Genomic DNA, 22,644 nt, shown 5'->3' on the forward strand with positions numbered 1-22,644 from the left:
CAAATCTGTTTTGATTGAAATGTGATTCCTTAAACTTAAATATGTGTTAGTGACAGGCAGATACTATAACCCTGCTTCTTGTCATATACATGTAAAAAGAAGCACTACTGTCAATGTTCATGTATTTAACTTTATTTTGAACAGAATCATCATACACTCCTCTTGTCATGTAAAGTGATTTTTCCAATTGCTACAGTGATAAGCTGCAATAACATTCTTTTATTTCGGCATTACATTTTTAGTGGTTTTTGAGTGGCAAGCAAAATGGATGTTACAGTAATCCCTTTGAACTTTGCTTAATCACAAGGAATTCACAACAAATAGGTAAAGATTTAAAGTGAATTTTGGTCAGGTTCTATAGAGAATGAAAGGCTGTCAGAGAAAGTTGATTTTAATACATCCTTTTCTTACTCTGAAAAGACTTAAAGCATACACAAAGTTCAACTTCCAGTATTTCCCATCATGTATCTTGAGAGAGTATTCCCTATCATACATATCACAGACTACAAATAATTGTGTCAATCACAAATCCTTTGGTCCTTACAAATCATGCAACAATTTCAGGAGTTTTGGCACTTAATGAGGATAAATGTGTTTGTCTTGATACAAAGGGACTCTTCCAATATATATACATATAAGCATAATATATAGAAGACTGGATGCAACAATATGCCTTTACAAACTGATGATTACCACAAACACTCAATACTACAGTTTTGGCACTACATGTAGTTGTATTGTTCTGCTTAATGCATACCTTAATTGATGAATGACACTCCAAATATTGACAGTACTGCTACATGTTCCCATTGTCACTGGTTGAATCAAAGGAATGGACAATAGAGAATGTGGTGCAAAATAATAAAAGATGGCCCTTTCAAACTTCCTTCAATTTTCAGCTGGTAGATCATTGCCATACTTTACAATACATGTGTACATTATATTACACCTGAAAGAATAGCAAAGCTTACATGTAAGTCAATAATACAACTTTGGCAACGAATAGATTTGGCATTTTGAATGGATCCCAAAGGCTACAACAGCTTTTCCTCCAGTCTGTCACACAGCTGAGAAAACTTCTGGTTGTCCCCTCCTGACAGTCTGTAGAAGCTGACCAGTACCCCCTCCCCACAGTCCACCCCCCTGGACACTTGAACCGAAAACACCACCCCCTCCCACTTACACACAATAGTGCCCGATATTCTCTGTTCTACCTCGTCCACTCTGACATCTTGCAAAATCGAACGCAGCCTTTTTAACATCTTCTCTTTGGAACTTTCAGCCAGGGCAATAGTTCTTGTGTTCATCAGACAGTTTTTGACGTCCACAGCTTGTGGTGACAAGGGTTCACGCTTTATTGTTCGTGCCGTTGACTTTTCCGTGTCACCATTCTTTTTCACAATGGGGAATTCAACAGCAGGGAGAGGTGGCGGAGTAGTCACCGGGCTAGGACAAGGGTTTGGAGTGGGAGCAGGCCTGTAGGGTTCTCCATTCTCTTTCGTACTTGACTGTGGTACGGTATGTCGGACAGAACCGGATAGTTTCTTAGCTGAGTTCTCCCTCAGACTTGTGAGGGCGGATCCAGTGGGTTTCAGACCGGGTAGAGCATGTTCTTGGATGCTGTTTCTCTTGTTGCTGTGTCTCAGGGCTGTCAGGGTTTCCTGGTAGGAGTTCCGCCTCTGGTAGACGTTGTCCACCGACCGCCTCCTGGCTTGGGTTGGAGTTTGAGCGCCATCTCGGCCAAGCTTGAGAAAGTCCATGGCTTTGTGGTCAGCGGGTTTTCTCAGGTCCAAGGAAGCTCTCCTTAATGCTGAAGTTCTTGGCACATTCAGTGTGTCATGGCTGTCAAGAGAAAACTTCTTCTGTATGGCACTGGAAATTTCTTGCAGAGGGAACTTCACATCTAGAGGTTCAGTCATTCCTGCTTCGTGTTCGACACATTTCTTTCGGAGGTCGTCAAAGAACTTGAACTTTTCACCCTCACTAACAGAATCCTGTTGTCTGTTCTCCTTGGCAGACGTGAAAGTGTCAACAGTCTCTACCTGAACCGTCTTAGTAATAGTGGGAGTGTCTGAATTCTGTGTGGGTTCCTCTTTCTGGACAGTGGAGCAATCCAAACTTCGCCTTGGTTCCTCCATTTTGGATGTGGGATAGTCCAAGTTCTGCTGGGGTTCCTCCTGAGGAGAGGTGGAACCATTTGTTGGCTGGGGGGACCCTGCCTCAGAGGCACCACTGCTTATGCTCTCTCCTACACTTGGCATGCTGGAGTCCTCCCCTCCATCAGACCCTGCCTCCCCCTCCTTCATAGGTGAGCTGCTCCCAGGGCGTGTCTCACTCCTTGCCATGGTGATGATGGCAGGAGGGTCATCAGAGGCCAACGCCAGAAGGTCGATGGGTTTGGGATCAAGCGCTGTCACACCGGGGTCCTCATCTATCTTCTCAGGGGGTGCTGTAAGAATGAATTCCATCAATATCAATTAATAGTTCTCACAGTCAGAAATACATGCGAAGTGGTGCCTGGCAGCCCTGGAATCAGTTTAGCCTTCATGGAAAATGTACATTTTCTGTTTAGAATCTATGCAAATTATTGTGTAGAGGTTAGACACAAGGAGAAGATAAAGGACAACAAGATTGTCACCTGTCAACTTTAACCATTTTGAAGTCTGCCCTTTGGGCTTCTAGCATGGACACAATATCTTTGAAGAGTTGATCATCCTTACCTTTCACATGGACAACAAAATGTCTGTTGTGACCAATCCAGGAGGCTGGTCTCTTCTTGATGACTTTTCCTGACTTTGGTCTCCTCTCATCTGTGTGACTGTTCTCTGCCACCCCTGATTGGTCATTCCCATCAGAAGTTGCTTCTGATTGGTCAGAGTGAGTGGCTTCAGAAGGATCCTGATTGGTAGATTTTTCAACCAACTCTGGATAGTTTCTTGAGCTTGGCTGTGGTAGGTTGCTAGGATGAGAGGTGTGTTGTGATTGGCCGGTGACCTGAACTTGAGCTTTTCTCTCCCTGTGAGCCTGTCTAACATGTCTGCGCAGGATTCTGGCTTCAACCCTGCCACCTGGGCCTCTCCTGATGGAGTTCTGTACACAATAGGAAATGTTTGAAGAAAGGTAAGTTGTGAAGTTTTAAGGTCTTAGTATTACATTCAGGATATGTTTGAATGGTTCAATCGAGACAGAGAAATGAAGATTTGTATGAAGAGGAAGACTCACCATGTATGGCAGGGAGACTTTGTTAGTTGGTCCTCCTGTGTGAACTATGACCCGATGTCTAGCATGACTTGGAGAGCCAGCAGGATAGAATGGCCTTTCACCTTTGACCTGCTTAGGTTTTGGCTTGACCTCACCAGAGGAGCCAGCATCCCAAGCCTGCAGAAAGAGGAAGATTGTGAGATTCTTTTAGTAAGCAGTGAGGATCTAACATTTACATTTAGCAGAGAAGACTGCCTCCTTTATGCTCAAGAATTGATACAATATTATAATTGCGAGAAATAGACTATCATAGTCTACATTAGATCATGGCAAGTAGCAATTTGTTAGAGTCCAAAGTGATGAAACATACTGGTTTAGCCTAACATGTTCCTTGAGTGCTAAAGGGAAAGGGAAATCCATAACCAATCTGTTCTTACAGCAGATTTATAAGGTTAATTTTGATTGGACGGTTTAAAGTTGGCACAAAAGTATGGGCCTGACAAGGCGTTGTAAACATTGCTTTGTAATTGTTTGTGCTGTTTCACACTGGCAACAAACTGAGCATATGAAAAGTTACCTCTGGTGCAGCATCGTCTGCAGTGCCTGCAGTTTTGTGGACGGTCGACAGGCGGCGCTTCAGCAAAACATTCTCAGCCGCCTCCAGCTTCTGCACATCATAAAGGAATTCAGGATAAAGTTACACAATCATTTGAAAGGAAAACCCCTTTAGAAACATTACCATGCATTTTGATCGGTACATTTGACACCTTGTTCCGTTAAACATCAAAAACGTATGCAGCATTGTTGCGAAAACAAACTGTGCGGTCTGTATTCTTTTGATAGCCGTTCAGCACCAAGGACAGACAACTACATAAGAGTAGAATATGTACAAATAACTTCTTGTGAATGAATTAAGTTGTTTTTTTCACACCTTCATTGTGACCTTGACCTGTGAGGTGTACCGCTCCAGCCGTGTCTTCAACAGGTGGTAGATAGCGCTGTTCTGGTGCGCCTTGTTCCCCACAACCATGTGGATGGTATCGGACACTGAGAGCTTCAGGGTGTCGCGCATGTGGTTCAGGATCCTGCAGTTCAACAAAGAGTTGATAGATGGCGTTGCTGTACTGCATCCACAAGCTGGCGAGTTGTTCAGTCACTTTATGTTTAGATCTCATGTGTACAAATTTGTTATATGGCTGAGTTGATGTGTTTCGTGTCATTAATATGTCTGATGTTGAAGTAAGGCAGGAACTATACTCTAGAGAGGCCTGTAACTAATTTCAATCACTGAATTACATGCTGGTTTTCTTCAAAATCGGCAACATGTTGATTGTTAACGATACGCCATTCGCCGATTTCACACTTCCCATGATGCCCCATTGGGGCGTCGTAAACTCCGGCACTGCCCAATTTACGGTAATTCTTCTTAGCGCGCGAAAGTCGCGCAAACTTCAAGCGGGATGGCCTGTCTCCGCAGCGAATCGGTACGTGCATATTATCACCAAGAAAAATACACCGAAACGTTCGTTATTGCAGTTGAATATTCTACGAAAAGGGAAATCAATCCTAGTGCTAAACACTACTTTTGAATCAGTTGTTGTTGTTAATCAGTTGACAATTCTGTCAGTATTTTTATACTCCGCTAACTTCACGTCTTTTATGTGTAACTTTCTTGGTTGGTGTGTGTTTCGATCGTAGTACGAAAGGGAAGAAGAAGTTATCACCACCAAAGTCATAACTGCCTTGTCAAAATAGTAATATATCATGAAGAACAGAGAGCATTTTTCGGTCAAAACATGTGACACTCTGATCTGAAGAAAACAATTTGCTAACGAGTGTGAAATTCCTGGACGTGTTATTCAAACAACCATGAAACACATTGTTTATGCTCTCTAAACTACTGTAACTAGTACTGTCTGAGAAATGATAACTAGTGTATCTATTACTGTGTAAGTGTTACTGTAATAACTGTAACTGTTACTATCTGAGAGATGATCATCAGAGTCAATTCAATATAGATGTGTGCATTTATTTAAAGTTGCTTGGTTTATTTCAGATTCTGTCATCACCGACAGGACATCTGAATCAAAGCTGGCAAGAGTATGGTGTGTCATACATCACCCACAATTCACTTTCCACAAACTTTTCGTAAACAACTCAAATAAAATCAAAATTGAAGACTAAGAATTGATTTTATTGTCGCAAGTAATACTTCATTGTTAAATATCTGTATAGACGTTTTTCCTGCATTCTGTTTATTCAGTGTTTTAAAGAAAATCTCTGTGACATTATACAAATTCAACTTCTAAGTTCTATAGACAAACACTGGTAAAACCTTTAAAAATTGTTCCGTATTACCTCCCCAGTATATAAAACATGTCATTATGACAGGTTTGATGAGAATCAACACAAAAAACGTAACGTTACCTTCCTGCAGCTTTACCGCCCTCCTACTTGGGTTTTCTGTTGGTTCACGCGCGCTAAGAAGAATTACCGTAAATTGGGCAGTGCCGGAGTTTACGACGCCCCAATGGGGCATCATGGGAAGTGTGAAATCGGCGAATTGAGTGAATAGTAAAATACTAGTGCTCTTATTCTAAATACTGAAATTGATGAGTAAACAAAAATGAAATAAGATAATAACTGACCTGGAGTCAAGGTCATCCGGGTTGACCCGGTTGGGAAAGGGCATGACGGGAAGGATCCCCTTGTGGCCCTCGTTGAGCCACCTGTTCCTGCAGACCTGTTTGAGTGACGGGCGTCTGTCAGGGTCGGCCGTCAGCAGCAGCCGGAGAAGCTCTCGGCAACCTGTTATGACACAGGCAACGGTGTACTTCTGAACTTGTGAACCCAAACTTTGGTTACATATAACCTTAGACCGCTAGAACCCTCCAACAAAGTCGTGTGTATAGACAGTGTAGCTGTAACGTTATAGAAGCTTAGCGAACACTTTTCTGGCATATTGATGACGATATTGGCTATTGGGGTAGAATTTTGTGACGTCGAGTACCGAGAGTGATAGGCTTAGCAACTTTGACAATGGATAATTGAACACGGTCATTTTTCATGTTTTTACTATCATAATCATCAGGCTTAATTTCCAAAGATAAGAAATAGAGGTAGACGAATCTGTGTGTTTAAACCGTGAGAAATGATGGCGTACCGATGGAGAGGCCGCCGGGAAGGGGGTTCATCTCGCCCGTCAGCATCTTCCTGTGCAGCGCCTTGATGTTGAAGGGATCCACAGTGAACGGCAGGTTCCCTGTCAGCATGGCGTACATGTTCACTCCTCTGAACAAAACAAAATAAACAAACAAATAAATAAATAAATACACAAAACATGACACTGATAGTATTTCAACAACATTGTACTTACAACTGCACAACAATACCAGTGCGCAGAAATTAAGGCACAATGTTGATAAAGAGGAATGTTTTTGCTTTGGAGTAAGGAAGTGCAGTTTATAGATGAGGCACTAGATGTGAAACATAGACTAAAAGAGGAGGAATCAAGACTGCGCTATTGCAGAAAAAAACAGGACTTGTCCTCTCCCTGAGAAATCTTTCACTCGGAAATCCGTCTGGCTACCGAGAACTCCCACAGTGGAAGAACTGTAACAACCAGACCGTTTAATGGACTTTATGTGGCTGTTCCTACACTGCTGTGCTTGTTTCCATTTCCACACCGTGACTGAGCCTGTTTTACAATCAATTTTTCTTCCTTTTCAACAAATGTACCTCCCGGTGAGTTCTGAAGTCACGAGCCTCGTGAAAAACTCCAAGGTCACGATCGAGAATTTCACAGCTGTTCCAAGTAACGTGATCAACACGGCAGCGGTTAACTGCGGTCAAACTTAGTTCTTTGCTTGACGGGATATAGTAGCTGTAGCTGTTTGTACGTCTACACAAAAGTAGGGACCTGTACGAATATAGAAAACTTGAGAAAAGTACAACCGGCATGGACATGTTTTCGATCAAGTGTTGTTGGCTTGCTCCCCTGGCCGTGTTGAGCATAAGGGAGAGTGAAGGGAATATATTTGACAGTTTAAGAGAAACCAATGTATGAAATGTGAGTTGGGTGGAATTACTTTCCACTTTGCTGAGTCGGCAAGAGTCGGGCGCTATGAATAAGTTTTCTGTGGGAAAATCTGCCCATAGGGCCGTTATTAGCGATGGAACAACCGGAGCTTGAAATGGATTTTCACACGGGCACTATTCTGGAAAATTGTGCGGTATCAAAGTTCAGCGCTGGATATACATGCCATTGCCTAATACCTCTTATAAGGTTTTATAATGGCCGGTGGTTGACACGTATGTTGATCTTTACCATGTAGAGAAATAGAGGCATAGATTTGAGACTTAGACTTTGGAGAAAACGCGTAGGGTAACGTTACATAGTCCTTATACACTTACGTATCTTAAGTTTCGAGATTTGTTGCTATGTTCCATCTGCGTCGCCATAGGTAGTTTTATACCGAGGTATTTCGGCTTAGAATGCTCTAATACCCTCCCCATAGTGAATCTACTCAGAGAATTTAGATAAGCAACATTAAAACACTTCAAGCAACAACCGTCAGGAAAGAAACTCTGACAAACGTAATCACATTTGTTTGAATTACCCCTCTAACAATATAACTTTAATTCTAACGTTAGATGGCTTGTGCTCAAAAGTGGTTTCCTACCGCTGAAAAAATGCTCGCATTTCAAAGAAACCGACAGGTTGTTGCTTCTAACTGAATCCCACATCTTTACCAACAACAGCCATACGTTAACGGGATTGTGGGTTAAATGGGTCGACGTGAGTGTCACATTTTGGAATTTTCGACACAAGACACCCACCCCTCCTAACACACAAACACAACACGCTGCCAAACTGTTCTTCATGACTTCATGTTAGGAATTCTATTGCAATCCTCATTAGAAAAAGCTCTTACTTCGTAACATTGCTCTTTGTTTTCATTTTCCCTAGGACAAAACGTCTATTTTGACACACGGAAAACAACTAAAACTAATCAGATTCTCCCCAAACTGGGTCGCGACCAGCTCCTCACGTTCCTGCCTCGTGATGACGATTTTGAGGTTGCAAGAGTTCAGCACAGAAAACATCCAACAGTACGATAGCTTCTGTTAAAGATTTCCGAGAAACATGTCTATCGTTGTCAATAAGGGCAAGCAAATTGCAACGACTTTTGTTAGTTCGCATATACAAACTTTCGGCAAGTAATGATACTGTATCTAAAACCGCCTTGATTTAACCCAAAAAGGAACCGTGAACACTCCGTACAAAATCATGTCTTTGGTTTTGTAAAAATCTTATCGTTTTATCCCACCATAGATTTTGACATCAAGTGTAAAAGTTATCAAAATCCTGTTTCACATCTTTTTCTTTTGCTGCTCAAGGTTTTGGAAACAAAACAGCTTCCTTGCGCAGGTCATTCACCCGTACAGGTGTCTTGCTTTAGTCCGGTGTTGTAAACACGCCTTCAGAATTCCTAAAAACGTGTCCCGCAGACGGCGACTAGCCTCAAAATAAAGACTTCTCAGGAGGACATGTCGGTAAAAAATCTTAGGGCAATATACAAGTTATAGTATGAACGTTTGCAAAATGAGCCTGGCATATTTGAACATATTCCATACTCCTTACTATAGTGTTTAATTATTGATATTATGGATTGTTTATAACAGACACACGAACCTTACTGTAAGAGCCGGTTCCGAGACTATCGCGAATAGTGTTTATAGATTGCTAAATACAACCCAAAACGAATCAGATCCCAGACGAACTAGACCGGCGCCAGACTCACGTTGTTGCAACGTGGCGTTTTCCCACAGTCCAACTCCAAGGCGTGGGATTGATCTCCAAGCAGATATAGAAAGGCAAAATCGTAACGTTTCTCAAACTTCCACGGAGCAAACAAAGGCGTAGAAAGGTAATCTCCAAGCAGATCTATCGGTGGCAAGGCAGTATCAAAATTTTAAGGGCCAACCTGTACCAAAAGGCTTTTCGTACCGATGGATCTGCTTGGAGATTACTAGTAGTGGAAAGGCCCACTGCTCCGGGGAACGGATCCGGAGAGCTTGACAAACGTTACGTTTTCCCTTCTACATCTGCTTGCAGATTAGCGTGGGACAGCTTGTACGTGACAGTTCACATGGAACACAAGTCTAGGCTTATAAGTTTGTTTTTGTTCATCCAAGATCCGCATTTGCTACATTGTGGACAGTCTAGTCAACATACCTTGAGGCATGATAGAAATTCTTGTTTTGTAAGTCGGTAACACAGAGGAATGAATGTATTTTTTAGTACACAGTACGACGGCATTTCCCCACCCAACCCCGTTTTACTTTGAGTTAACGTAGTTTTACTTCTCACGAGTAGCCGAACACTGTTTGGTAAAAATGTGAACGATTTGTATTAACTCCAACGGGGGCACCAAAACTTCAGCGTCCTTGACCTCGTATGTTACACGATGTGCATTTCTTTCTAAACTATCTTGTACGTGTTGCGTAGTTTGCGGCATCATAATACAAGTTTCCTTATGATCGCCGCATGACGCCACACTCGACATGTAGCTTGGGTTTCCTTAACTTTAAACGGTCGTTGTTGTCGCGTGTTTGTTGTAAACACGTGTGGGTAGTGGGCGAGTTTGTGTGTACTCTGTATGGCGTAGATACAAACTCCGAGGCACGATTCGGGGTGGAAGTGAAAACATACGAGCGGGTACTGGTTTCATGACCATGTACAGAAACGTTGCGTTGGGAATTTCACGGAAAGTTCTACCCAGTATCACGAGCTACTGTTGGTTCATGGCGACAATGTCACTGGATTGAATATCTATCAGTGCAAAAAATTTACCGGCCACGACTTTGTCGCAGATATGCACTAGAGTCCTTTCTAGTATCAGGTGGATTTCTGTGGCTTTGGGGGCTGATCTGCGTTTTTTTCTGATTGCTCCCTAAAGTTGGCATGCCATTAGTCTCAAAAGCTATACAAAACCGCCAGAGGCAGAAGGTCTGCACAGCAGGCTAGGCTGCCCAACGATATTCCGCCAGAAGACTGATCAATGTTTGAGATAGAATGAGAGTTTTACGTCGATGAAGGTAAGACATCCAGGTAGGCCATTACGTAATACAAAATAAACTATGCAGCTACCAGGATAGAATCTCTAAAGAGTGACACGTTTCAGATAGTATCAACTATCTGTCATCAGTGATCACGTGACTACCTTTCTTAGTCACTAACGGAAGACAGTGGATGATTCCTGAAACGTCTGACTCTTTAGATGATTTATCAAGTTGCTTGGTTTATTCTGTAAGACATTTCTAAATCCAAATGTGTACACTGACCATTATGTACGGGTTGAGTCTAGTCTCTACTTGTATAAACATCACGATAACGTTTCATTTTTTAAGGAGTTCGTGTGTATAGTCATGGAACTTATCTCTTCACAAGTAGATAAATAAAGATAACTTCTTATGTTCGTGTGTGAAGGGATGATACCTTATCCTCTCACAAGTGGGTAAATAAAGATTGCGTTGTTTGTGTCAAACTTTGCTGCTTATCTAAGAATCAAGCCGGGATATTTTTGCTGGATGCAACATGTGTGACCATGGACGTTCGAGTGCTTTTTTCAGAACATCATTTAATGGAACATTCTAGGCAACAATATGTTGTTACTCCGGGGAGGAGGTGTGACCTCCTTCTGGGAGTATTGGGAATGTATTTGTTTGCGCGTTCGCAGCTATAACTCACGATCCCGTCGTCGCATTGGTGTGTAACTTGGCATATCGTTTGCCTGGTTCGGCGTGGTGATGCACAATAGCTTTGTTACACCATAACTACTTTAAACGTCAATCCAATATCGTAATTGCACCCCTATGATTAATGCTATGTCCCACTGCCCTGCCATAGGGACCATGTTATAATCCGTTATGCATGACTGGAATACTTCAGGCAGATACGGGGTACAAATCTTCCTTACTTGCTGTGATCGTAAAGTCACTGTTACATTGAAAAATAGACAACGTGCATCACCACACGCAACCTAGCAAACGATATACCAAGTTACATACCAATGCGGCAACGGGAATTGTGAGTTTTAGCTGCGAACATGTGTAGAGTGACCTCCAGTCTGTGTATTAAGTATGCCTTGTCCACTCGCAACTCGCTTACAGTATGTGCGCACGGGAAGGACGATGCACTTTTACGCACAGTGTGAAAATGGGAAATCTCTGGACCTTCAAACTTACCACACTTGTAGTTTATAATACGGAGGCTGTGACAATGTAAAAAGTTTACGCAGGGGATGAAAGATTGTTGAGAAATATCTCTCAGAAAAGTGCGCGCGCCAGTGTCACTTCCGGGTGGTTAGATCCGGTGACCTTTGACCTTCGTGAAATGTTACGATAATATAAATTAGCCTTTTTTATTGCAAATAGCTTGATAGCTATAGATCAGGCCGGCCTGCAATAAATTGTGGAAAGAGGATTTACTGCATATTTGTGATTTCTGATACATCTTAGTTGTAAGGCTGAATGGTTCGTTGATAATTGAAAAGGGGCCATCTAGATCTAACTTTGTGACTTTTCCCGGAATTTCTAGATCCCATCTATGTCATGCTGTAAAAACATACTTTTCAGCAGGTTGACCACTCCTGTATTGAAAGAAAAAGATAAACAAACACTTTTTCTTTACTTGCTCTAAAACACTACTTGGACTGTGCAGAGATGCAAAGTTTGTGTGGGTCAATACTTGTACATACTATAAATACTTCACGGAGAATTGTGTCCTACGGACTCTTGTTTTTCTTGCTCTCACGGTATATGGGCAGAAAGCCAGTACATGTAACGTAAAGTCTAGAATCACTCTGAATTTGTTGCTGAAAACAGGATTAGGGGTAGGCTTCGGAGAACAATAGCAACTTTAAGGAATTTGCACAACTGAGCATTGCGTTACAAAACCAAGGGAAGGGAATCTCACAAAACAATGGTCGCTGCATCAAAGAGCTCTGTTTTGGCCTGTTTTGGATACATAAAAACGCCATGCACCCTTACATTCAACTGTCTCTTAGAACGACAGGTCCCGTCCCGTCTCCTTAATAGTTTGTTATCTGTGTCCGTATCTTTTAAACACCGGGGTATCCGACCTGGTTAAGCCACGTCGCTATGTGGAGGCCGGTAAACAGCGTGTGTCATCATTAAGCGACTATCAGTTATCTCAGAGTAAGTAAAGGTGGTGAATAATGATGTGTGTTGTTTGAAGGTCGTCATCACCTTTGTGCGGTGTTGCGACTTTATTGAAGGTAAAGGCCTAATGGTAAAGTCAACAAAAGAAGGTATAGACTTAAAACCGGGCTAGTGATTTAAACAACAACCATATTGAGAGACGAACCTTCTGTTGCTGAAAAAAAAACTCGGTTTATTTGATCCACTCTCACCGGGAAGGACCCCGTGCTCTTTTCAATAACTGTGCTCAATGTGAGGCTCTTAACGTCCAATCCAAGAGGACGTCCCTAACTGAAGCTAGTTACTCATTTTCACCTGAGGCTAGTTAGGAAATAGGTGTACGTGCCTTTCCTTAGGCCACAGAATTGGGGGCCTGCTAGGGATTCTTACCCAGAACCTTTAGATTCTAAGTCAACACCGCTAGCTACAAGACCACCAGATCTAGACCACCTCTCCACCTCTAACTGGAGTTTGTCTATTATCATCATGAGAAAAAGACGTTTGACTCACATGCTCCAGACGTCCACCTTGGGTCCGTACCGCTTGTGCCCGAGCAGCTCGGGGGCGGCGTAGGCGGGACTGCCGCACTGCGTCACGCAGAACTCCGCCGCCGGGCTGCCGTCACCGCCGCCAGGAGAGCGGAACGAGTTACTCAGGCCGAAATCTGGGGTGGCATGTTTAGAAGGTAGATGTAGACATCTAAAGTCATCTCACGCAGCGGCAAGAGTAAATAATATACAGTTCATAAGCAATATTATTTTACGGAATACATGTATACATATGTATCTTCAGCCTATAGGGTTGCTCAACATTCAATAAACAGTCAAAACAATACGAAACAATACCCAAACAGAAAAGTTTTTAATATATCAGTATTGAAGCTCTTATGACATGATTTCTTTTGAAATTGGTGAAAGGACATGTCCTCTAGATCTTCGTGTAGTTGCGTCGGTGTATACCCTGTACATTGACACACACGGAAGTCTCATTTCTTGCTCTGAAAGAAGACGCAGTGACAAGACTATATTTTGATGACGAAAGATTCTTGTAAGGTGCAAAATCCAGGACTCATACAGAAACAATTTTCGTTTGTTTCAGTGAAACAGTGGTAGGGACATTCGGAAGGCTTCCTATATCAGGCAATGGGTAGATCTGATATCTTGATATCTCTCGCGATTGTTTCCAGGCCTATAACTTCTATAAATACCGCAATGACCTGTAATCAAGACGCTTTTTTGATGAGGATCATTTTGTCCTGTCGTGCAGATTTACGTTCATGAAAAACTGTCGGAAATTAGAATTTGAAAATCTTCCATCTCACTTCTAGGAGACATGATAAGGAGAGAACGCCCTCTATTAGGAACACCAAATCGTGCAATTAACGTCACATTCTTAATCTACTCCTGCAAAACAGCATCATCGTATAACAATCACCAATTCAGCACGGTAAGCTTTGCGGTAGGCGTGTTCATAATCTTATCAAGTTGACAAAACTTCTGGCGGTTTAATGAGTGGGCAAACTGTAATGTTATCAGCGGGACAAAGCTCAGTACGGTTTAAGGAGAGGGCAAACTCGGGCGTTTCCCTGCCAACGTTTATTGTTTTATGGACGGAAAGGTGCCCATGATACCGTCGTCAGGAGCAGAACTGTCAACATAGTTCAGCCAAATATAAAAGGTTTCCTTTCAATTTTTTCAGGTAAGCCATAATATTCGATACTGACTAGACTAAGGGTGACGATCAGGAGGATTAAATTGCAATTGGGAAGATAACCATTCTGGCAGTGACAGTGCATGTCTGAAAAACAGTAATACACCGGGGGAATTCTTCCTATTGTGTCTTGATAATTGTCATGTCATCATTGCATAGATACAAACTGCCCCTTACCAAATATCGCATTTGTATAAGGGCAGTTCTTGCGTCAACATCTAGCAGCCATCAATCATGTAAAGTGGAAGTTTTTCTTTATTAGTAGACTTCTATTCTGTTCTGTATGTAACTAAAGCTGTAATCAGCAGGGAAAACTGTTCTGCTAAAGTCAATTTAGATGGACACTTGGTGTAACGGTAACATGATGAACAAAAGACGGTGTAGAATTTCTGACACGTCAGATAGCTAACTTGTGACATAGAGCCCAGGACAGAATTTTAGCTGACCCGCGCACCTTACAGGATTAAGGGATGAATGTGGGAGCCGGTGTACTTAAGGTTTATTTGGTCAAGTCACATTAAGGTTGATAACACAAACGGCTTAGAATTGATGTGTTGATTGTGTTATCGTTAAGAAAAAGGGAAATTTTCAAGGAAAACGCAATTCACATCAAGACCCCTGTTGCCTATGAATAAACACAAAAATGGTAGAGTTCAAGTTTCCGAAAAATCACTAGAGTTCAGATAGAATACGACCGTTTACTATTTCTGTTACCATATCGCGAACTCTGATACAACGTGAAAACAAAACCATTGCCAAGTAACGCGAGTTAGGATGAGAATTTTAATCACTATTGAATGCCTCGACAAATGTTTTTTCGACATCCTGAAATTATCTCGTAAATAAAAACTCACTATCAGAACCGATAACCAGAACAAACAATTAACAAACTCGCTCCATTCTTAGGGAGAAGATTTATTCCTCGGACTTTCAACTCAAAATCTCATTAGGGTTGGCCTGGCCCGGCATGTCCGAACCGCCCCGAGGTAGTCTGGGCAGGCGTATTTGTCCCGAGGTACATACACAAGTTGCTAAACCTTATAGGAGCGGGAGCTTGTTCAACTTTGCTCGCCGGCTTAAGAGAGGTGGAAAGATGACACAAGAGTACAAGGGTCTAAGGCCTCTTTAAATCATCGTGCCTAAGGAAAAATTATTATTCTTTGTCAAAGAGAGAATTACCATTTATGATTGCATCATAACTCTGCCGTTTTGAGGATTCTGAAAATCTATTGCAAAACCATATGGAGTCGTCATGCCCAGTAATATATAAGTGTTCCCTGTTGGGCTGTCTTTTTATCGGGCGGAGAAGCATAATTATTTGGTAATAGACATCTTGAAGTGACGAAAATGCATGGTTTGGTCATACCAATGTATGACAACCTAACATACACTCACAGGGCATCTTACATACACAAAGTCGTCCCGAGAACTAGTATACGTGAGCCACGAACGTCATGTTCCCCATGGTTACAATCAAATAAAGATATCAGGCCATGACAAGCCCGGTGACGCGCACGTATTGGATTCATAGCCATATCAAAATACAATGACGTCACTTACCGATGAGTTTGACGTTCATGTTTTCGTCCAACAGGAGATTCTCCACCTTCAAGTCCCTACAAGGAAAGGTGAAGTACCGTAGATATACATTGTTTCCTTTTTCATGAAAACAGAATATCTAGCTTCTTAAAGGTACGGGACCAGTGCAGTTGCCACGTGATTATAGTGTTCGCCTTACATTCCGTGAGTCGCCTAGCCGAGTCAAACCAAAGACTTTAAAATGGTACATATATAAGCATACTGCTTTCTCTGCTTAGCGCTCAGCATTTGGGAAAGAATATGGTAGTTGACATCACTACCTGCGGATTAGCCCCCTGCTGTAATGATTGCACAAAGTTGTGTGGCCCAAGGGCTATTGGAACGGCGATGGGCGCTGCCCTATGCACCATCTGATGCGAGTAGGCTTTTTTCACTTCTATACTTTTCCACTCACCTACTCCCCTTCTATTCACCCTCCCTTTCACTCTCCTTTCTTCCACCTTCTTACCTGTGAATGATCCCTGCATCGTGCAGGTGCTGTACAGCTGAGACCACCTGCCGCAGGTACCGCCTGACTTCCGGTTCCTCCAGCCGGTGTTTCTTGCAGATGTGTTCCATCAGGTCGCCGCCCTCGCACAGCTCCAGTACCAGGTAGTACGAGTTCTCCGTTTCCAGGATCTCTAACAGCTGTGTGACGACACAGGGCAGGGATGGTGAGGGAATAGGTACTCTCCAAGCAGAGCATAGCCTCCGATGCAGACTCCTCCCGGCTGTTTTCTTTTTCAAGTTACAGTTTTATACTATTACATTTTTTTTCTTATTCCCGGCCAGCAATAAGAAAAAAAAATGTAATAGTATAAAACTGTAACTTGAAAAGAAATCAGCCGGGAGGAGTCTGCATCGGAGGCTAGCAGAGCATGGGTTTCGGCTGGTTTTTGACGTGTTTTTAGGCGTTTTTGTCGGGCTTTCTACTTTGTCAACTTTCAACCTTTGGGTTGGCGAGACAAAAAAAAAAAAGATGACAAAGTAGAAAGCCCGACAAAAACGCCTAAAAACACGTCAAAAACCAGCCGAAACCCATGCTCTGCTTGGAGAGTAGGAATAGGATGATATCGGTGATAGCAATGGTTTGAAGAAACCTTTTCAAGAAAGTTTCAAATTATTGTCGTTTGTAATTTCACTATTCATTCGTTGGTGCACCTAGTTAACGTTATTGCAGTATACTGCGGTATACGTGACTAGAATTAAAAAGAACGGGAAACTGTTAAGCCCAAAATTTGAAGTATCTGGGAGAAAGATGAAGAATTTAAGAAAGCAAACTGATAGCTTTCGGTCGTTAATTATATACAGGTTGCCGATGTTCAAGAGTAAACCTGTTATACAACCTGCTTACTAAGCAGTTTCCAGAAACAGATTTACTGTGTTTAGAAACAGGTTTACGTTAAACTATCATAATTTACTTCGCAAATCGATCCGAGGAGTGATAAATCTGAAGCATAAGGACTAGTAGGTGCAGTTTAAGGATATATTGAGTGCATCTCACTGCAGTCTCTATTTTATCATTAACACTTCATTTGACATGTCAAGTACCCCATTTGACATGTCAAGTGGCCCACTGCATGTGTTACGCCCAGGCACAAGACATTGTTCAAGGTAACATCTGTGTGAGGCCCAGACCTGTTTTCGCCTCTGTTAGAGGATCTATATGTACAACACGTTGAAACATCAAACTTGATGTAGCCATTTTTAACCAATGAGGTTTAATGATACAATGAGGCGTAATAAACCAATCATCGCACCTGTACGATGTTAGGATGGCGGAGAAGCTGCATGAGTCGTCCCTCCCTCCTCAGGTTCCGCGAGATGTACGCGTCTTCTCGCGCGGTCTTCTTGTCAATCACTTTGATGGCTACCTGTCAGTCAAACACAGACGGGACATGCTAGTGTATGGGATTGGTGCATCAGAGGATTGTTTAGATAGATTAAAGCAAAATGAACAAAATTTGAATTCATTTTGATGAGTTCGATTTCTTCAGATTTGATATCCCCACTGACCCAAAGCATTTCGCTTAATATCCCATCTCAAAAATGGCGAGGAATACATACTAGTACTGCTTTCGATAGCAAATGCCCAATTAGTTTTATGTCGTTTTTTTTTTACTGTCATTTTCGAGTTCAGGAAGGAGTAAGATACATGGGATCAAGTATCACTGAAGATAACGACGATCAGACCATTTTAAAACGTAGGTAATTCTTACCTTTTCTCCGGTGACGGCATGTAGTCCTTCCCTCACCTTGGCAAATGAACCTTCCCCTAGAGTTCTCCCGATCAGGTACGATCCAACTCTTTTCGTGTGTGGGTACGACTCCGTTAAACCCGGGGGCACCGTGGCCACACAGGCGGGCAGACGCGCCTCCCCGCCCGAAGACGACACCGGCGACCCTCCGCTCACCGTCGGGAAGCGAGTGCCGATGGTACTTCTCTCTGGCATCTTTGATGCAGGTATGTCTGCAGCCAGCGAAGTAAGACCGTGTGGGTCTCAATTTACAAGCTCGATCGTCAGAAGTATCACTTTACCGACGCAGGAAGATTTAAACCGCTTTGATTGACGTCAGCCCAAATCGCTCACGTGTGAATCCGACTCCAGACAAGAATCCTGTGCCCACACTGCTGCGGATCCGATGTTGCAGATGAGGACGGCACGTGCAGTCCCTGTTTATCCGCAACTTACGTTGTCACCTGTATGGGCAAAACGACAAACGGAAACGTCATGCACCACATGCACTGTCGCACAACCTGGCATTACAAGCGCATATTCCAGCACCTTCGCTGTTGGCCGAACATAAACTCCTATAAATAGCCGCTGGCGCAGTTTGCTCCCGTCGCCATGGTGATTTACCACGGGGCTTGGTCGCCCGACAGCCAAACACCCATTCATAACTTCATTACGCCTCGCTATCGGCTGATGGGCTCATTACTTCATTCATCATTTAACTCGTTACCGTGTTCCAGGAACTCATAAATAAAGACTAAACTTGAAGAGGATGTGTGTGCCAAATTGTCAAATAAAAATCAAACGTGAAACTTTCACTATAAAAGAACTGTAACAATTATTCATTTCTTTCAAAGTAAGCGGTCTTGTAGACCTTCCCATTTTCCCTGTGTGAAGACCTGTCTTGTGAGGTTGTGGTGCTCTCCAAGCAGAGGTTGGTGGGGAAGATTGTGACCTTTTTATCATGAGCCTCCGAACTCGGGCAGAGGTTGGTACATAGTGGGGAGAGCGAACAAAAACGGAGTTTGTGATAAAAAGGTCACAATCTTCCCCACCAACCTCTGCTTGGAGAGTGATTTTCCACCGTGAATTTTCTCAGGAGGGAGGGACCGCAGTCTTCAACGTGCATTTCGTTCCCACGTTTAACAGCTAATGGCCTCCCGGCAGTCCAGAGACGTGAAAGTCGAGCTCGTGGGTAAAGATGGTGGATTAAGTCAGAGCGACACCGATAGCGGCTTGTGACAGCATGCGTTTTGGCTTATAATTCTCCAGCTCAGGGGGCGAGCATGTGTCGAATTTGGTGTGGGCGAGGGATTGGTGAGTACGCACGACTACGCGTTGTGCAAAAGTCTTCCCTACGTAACAGCTTTATAAGTCAAGTACACTTTGACATTGCCATTTTTTGCTGACATTTGCAGTCATGTTCTCCAAGCTTCCATTTGACGGCATTGGTCGCAGGATGAGGAAATCAAACCCAACCTCAACGCAAAATGTTCGGAAGGAAAATGTAACTTGCAAATTGACTGCGCATAACCGTGTGTTTTTACACAGTTTCAATGTCGTGTTGCCACATGAAGCTGATCAGTTATTCCGTGCCGTGTGAGACCCAGCGATCGCACCGACCAATTTACCTCGTGGTCGGCAAACACTCCACCCCACTTCTGTACTTGTTTGGTAAAGCGTAATTGTGATGTAATAGGTTTTGTCGAGCAACAAGCGGAACAAACAAACTTAAGCTGGCACGCAGCCGCAAAACAAGTCTGGGAAACAGAAGACAGCTTTATCAATGATTATGAAATTATGTATAGTTATATAGAGACATAAAAAAACCATTGCACAAATGGTGCCTAATGTATACAATAAAGGGATCGTCCGTTTTTCAATACATTGCATATTTCAGGTGGGTTGAATCATCAATACTACAGAATTTGTAAAAAGCGCACGTCAAAAGGATTCTGTTATGATTTTACGGAGGTAGACGAAAGTGACAAAGTTTCTACCAAGAGCATGTTGTTTAAAAGACCAAGATAACTGCAATAGCCTTTTTCATGCTTGAACCACGTGTTATATAAATACGCTGCTCTCAGTATGATTAAAGTGCCGTCCCGGGGAGTCAAGTGGAAAATGCTGACATAAACACGGCATACTGGTGTTGTCTCACCTGTGCTGATGTTATGATTTTTGCTCTGAATTATTTCTCACGGCGGGAATGAAGACAACACTTGGGAGTGAGCTCGAGTGAGGGTCGGGCGCACTGGGCGGGGTGTTTTGTCTGTATGCCTCTCCCCCAAGGCGCGCGCTTTCATTTCTTGAATATTAATATTGTGTGCACAGGTCCTATGGTATAGACGTGGCATGTATATAGGCCTGTCAATCAGTTTGTGCGGGTTTGTGAAGAATTCTAGTCTCTACCAGACTGACTACGCCGGCTAATAGGGAGACTAATCTGAGTTTGGCTACCAAAGGGTTTGACCGGCCGAGGGGGAAATATTAACCTTACCGTGTACTGACTCTCCTGGCCAATTATTCCCCTTTTTGCCGAATTCTACGATCAGTACTCCTGTAGGGAGGCCTGGTGGTGGCTAGAAGCATTCGGACTGTGAAATCATCCATATTGAATGACACAAATGACTGACTTTTGGTACAGCCTAACAAACAGACCTATAATTCGTCAAACCGCCGGAAAATTGGACGAATAACGACGGGACAGCGATGCCTTTTTTCTTTTAAATGGTAACGTTACACATAAGATGTTTTAGTTTTGATCACAACCAACCAAACCTCTGGCATTTGTTTGGAGGATTTTGAGGACTTCTCTCGATAGATGAAGCCAAGTTTTCTCCATCCAATACCTTTTTTACTAGCAAGGTAGTTTCTATATATAATATAAAGCCGAAATGTTATAGTCCCTTACATTGTCCGCATTTTACTTACTAATAGATAAATGAACGAGAGCATGTAGTTTCGACATTCACCAACCGACGTTTGTTCAGAAACAACACCACTGAAGGAGTTCAGTGGTGTTGTTTCTGAACAAACGTCGGTTGGTAATAGCTTTGTTTTTTACGTCATTGACTCCTTGATTTACGAAGACATCAAACGGTTTCCATTTTATTACCTCCATCAAGTCCTTCATCGTATCATTTGGTCGTTTGTTGAAAGCACGGCAGGTTATAAATAAGTATGAACATATGGATATGGCGCCTTTCTTTAACATTTTCCTCAGTATGGGCTAACCATGAGTCAAGGTCACAATTTTCCTCACCAACCTCTGCTAGGAGAGTACCAACATGCGCCCCACAGGTGTTCGGCTGTCGCGCAGCTACAGCTCTAGTGCCAACATCATCATTTATAATGCTCATGATGAAAAAGAGAAACCGTACCATCAAGTGAGACATACTATTCATTATGTTATGTATCGAGTAATAATGTTAGATTAGTGCACCAGTACAGATAGTTCGTAGTTGTTAATAAAACGTGTTATTTGCTATACAGTGTACCTGATGCAATTGTTGTGCAATAAACTTGACTAGTTGACTTCTTTATGTCAGTCTCACTCCATGGTCCCCTGACCTCAATCCCCAAAACGTCGAAATGATATAATCTAGTTTTGAGGACGGCGTTGAAACGATCAATTTTAACATGACACAATCAAAAGAACGATTTTTCATTTTCCTTTATGCAGTGAAAGATTCAGGTTATATCAACCACTTATGCCCATGTATTATGCAAACACGTTTAGAGCAAGAGCAAACGAATCATCTGCGTCGTTATATAAAGAATCTCATAAAAGAATGCCATAAAAGTAACCTACCTTATGAGCCTTGCCACCCAACGTTCACGTGCTCTTCCGTCCTGTACTTGACAGTGGCTATCTTGTCACGACGTTTTGAATGGTAAGAATTTTCGTGGTACAAACAAAATTGTGCTCAATCTAAAACAATGAAGTTCGCTCTTGGCATTGTCTCACTGATGTCGAGCTATATATCGATTTCGAAAACTAAGTCCAGTACAGTTGTGTGGTCTTTAAGCGCCTTACTTTGAGTTGTCCATGCCTTGGTAACGATACCAGTGTAAAATATTCCCAGGAACAGATGTTCATACAATGACCTGACGCTAGGTAACAGCAGTGCTGGTTGTACATATACGTACAGATTTGTCGCGGAACACAAACCTTCAATCAGCACTACTCCCAAATTCCTTAGCGTTCGTCTCTCCTTGTCGGTTTGTGGTTGGAGATGGCCTTGCTAAGTCCAGTTCGCGGTCAAGTTTGCTCTCGTGTGTTGACAGAACTTCTCAACACGCGTACACAAGTAGTCGTGTTGGATGGAGAGGAATCCTGAAGTAGGTCAACACAGGAGCAAGGCGCACACGTACACACGATGCAGGCCTAGCGGTCCTCCAAACGACTGGTCGCTAGTCTTCTCTCCCATGATTGACGTTAGAGTCGTTATCTGCGGTCGGACGTGGTGATGGAGGGGGTGTGAGGTGTGTAACCATGGTCTCCAGGTGACACAGGAAGGTAGGCGGCGGCAGGACAGACAGAGCGGTCCCGAACACTGCCTGCTCGCTCCGCTATGAACGATGCCGCATGGAACACGCCAGGAGGCCTCCGGAGGGCGCGCACGGGGGTTGGAATGTTTCGAAAAATCACAGAGAGACGCAAACCTGCCAATTAAGAAGTGATATTATTGAA

At 42.9% G+C, this 22,644-nt stretch overlaps 1 protein-coding gene across 2 annotated transcripts; it reads right to left on the reverse strand.

Moving 5' to 3' along the window:
- Window positions 1–110: 110 nt before the first annotated feature.
- Window positions 111–22,565, reverse strand: LOC136438147 (uncharacterized). Of its 2 annotated transcripts, none has more exons than XM_066432990.1 (13): window positions 22,123–22,565; window positions 17,934–18,415; window positions 17,475–17,588; window positions 16,184–16,362; window positions 15,697–15,752; window positions 12,937–13,090; window positions 6,365–6,492; window positions 5,850–6,009; window positions 4,133–4,286; window positions 3,779–3,868; window positions 3,223–3,378; window positions 2,721–3,090; window positions 111–2,449 (listed from the first exon to the last, which is right to left on the reverse strand). In XM_066432990.1, exons 2-13 carry the CDS (start codon window positions 18,165–18,167, stop codon window positions 1,035–1,037), a joined length of 3,210 nt encoding a protein of 1,069 aa, XP_066289087.1. In that variant the 5' UTR covers window positions 18,168–18,415; window positions 22,123–22,565; the 3' UTR covers window positions 111–1,034. The 2 variants fall into 2 exon arrangements, with proteins under 2 accessions (XP_066289087.1, XP_066289008.1); XM_066432911.1 differs by having other exon boundaries at window positions 21,763–22,565.
- Between the last annotated feature and the right edge of the window lie 79 nt (window positions 22,566–22,644).

This window comes from Branchiostoma lanceolatum, chromosome 1 (genome assembly GCF_035083965.1).
Source record: "Branchiostoma lanceolatum isolate klBraLanc5 chromosome 1, klBraLanc5.hap2, whole genome shotgun sequence".
Classification (NCBI taxonomy): Eukaryota; Metazoa; Chordata; class Leptocardii; order Amphioxiformes; family Branchiostomatidae; genus Branchiostoma; species Branchiostoma lanceolatum.

Excerpts from the sequence above, each read along its gene's own strand:
- LOC136438147 (XM_066432990.1), bottom strand. The coding sequence starts at position 18,167 with ATGCCAGAGAGAAGTACCATCGGCACTCGCTTCCCGACGGTGAGCGGA. Across the intron at positions 4,287-5,849 it reads CCGGATGACCTTGACTCCAG|GATCCTGAACCACATGCGCG; the intron begins GTCAGTTATTAT and ends GTTGAACTGCAG. Across the intron at positions 3,091-3,222 it reads AAGTCTCCCTGCCATACATG|AACTCCATCAGGAGAGGCCC; the intron begins GTGAGTCTTCCT and ends TATTGTGTACAG.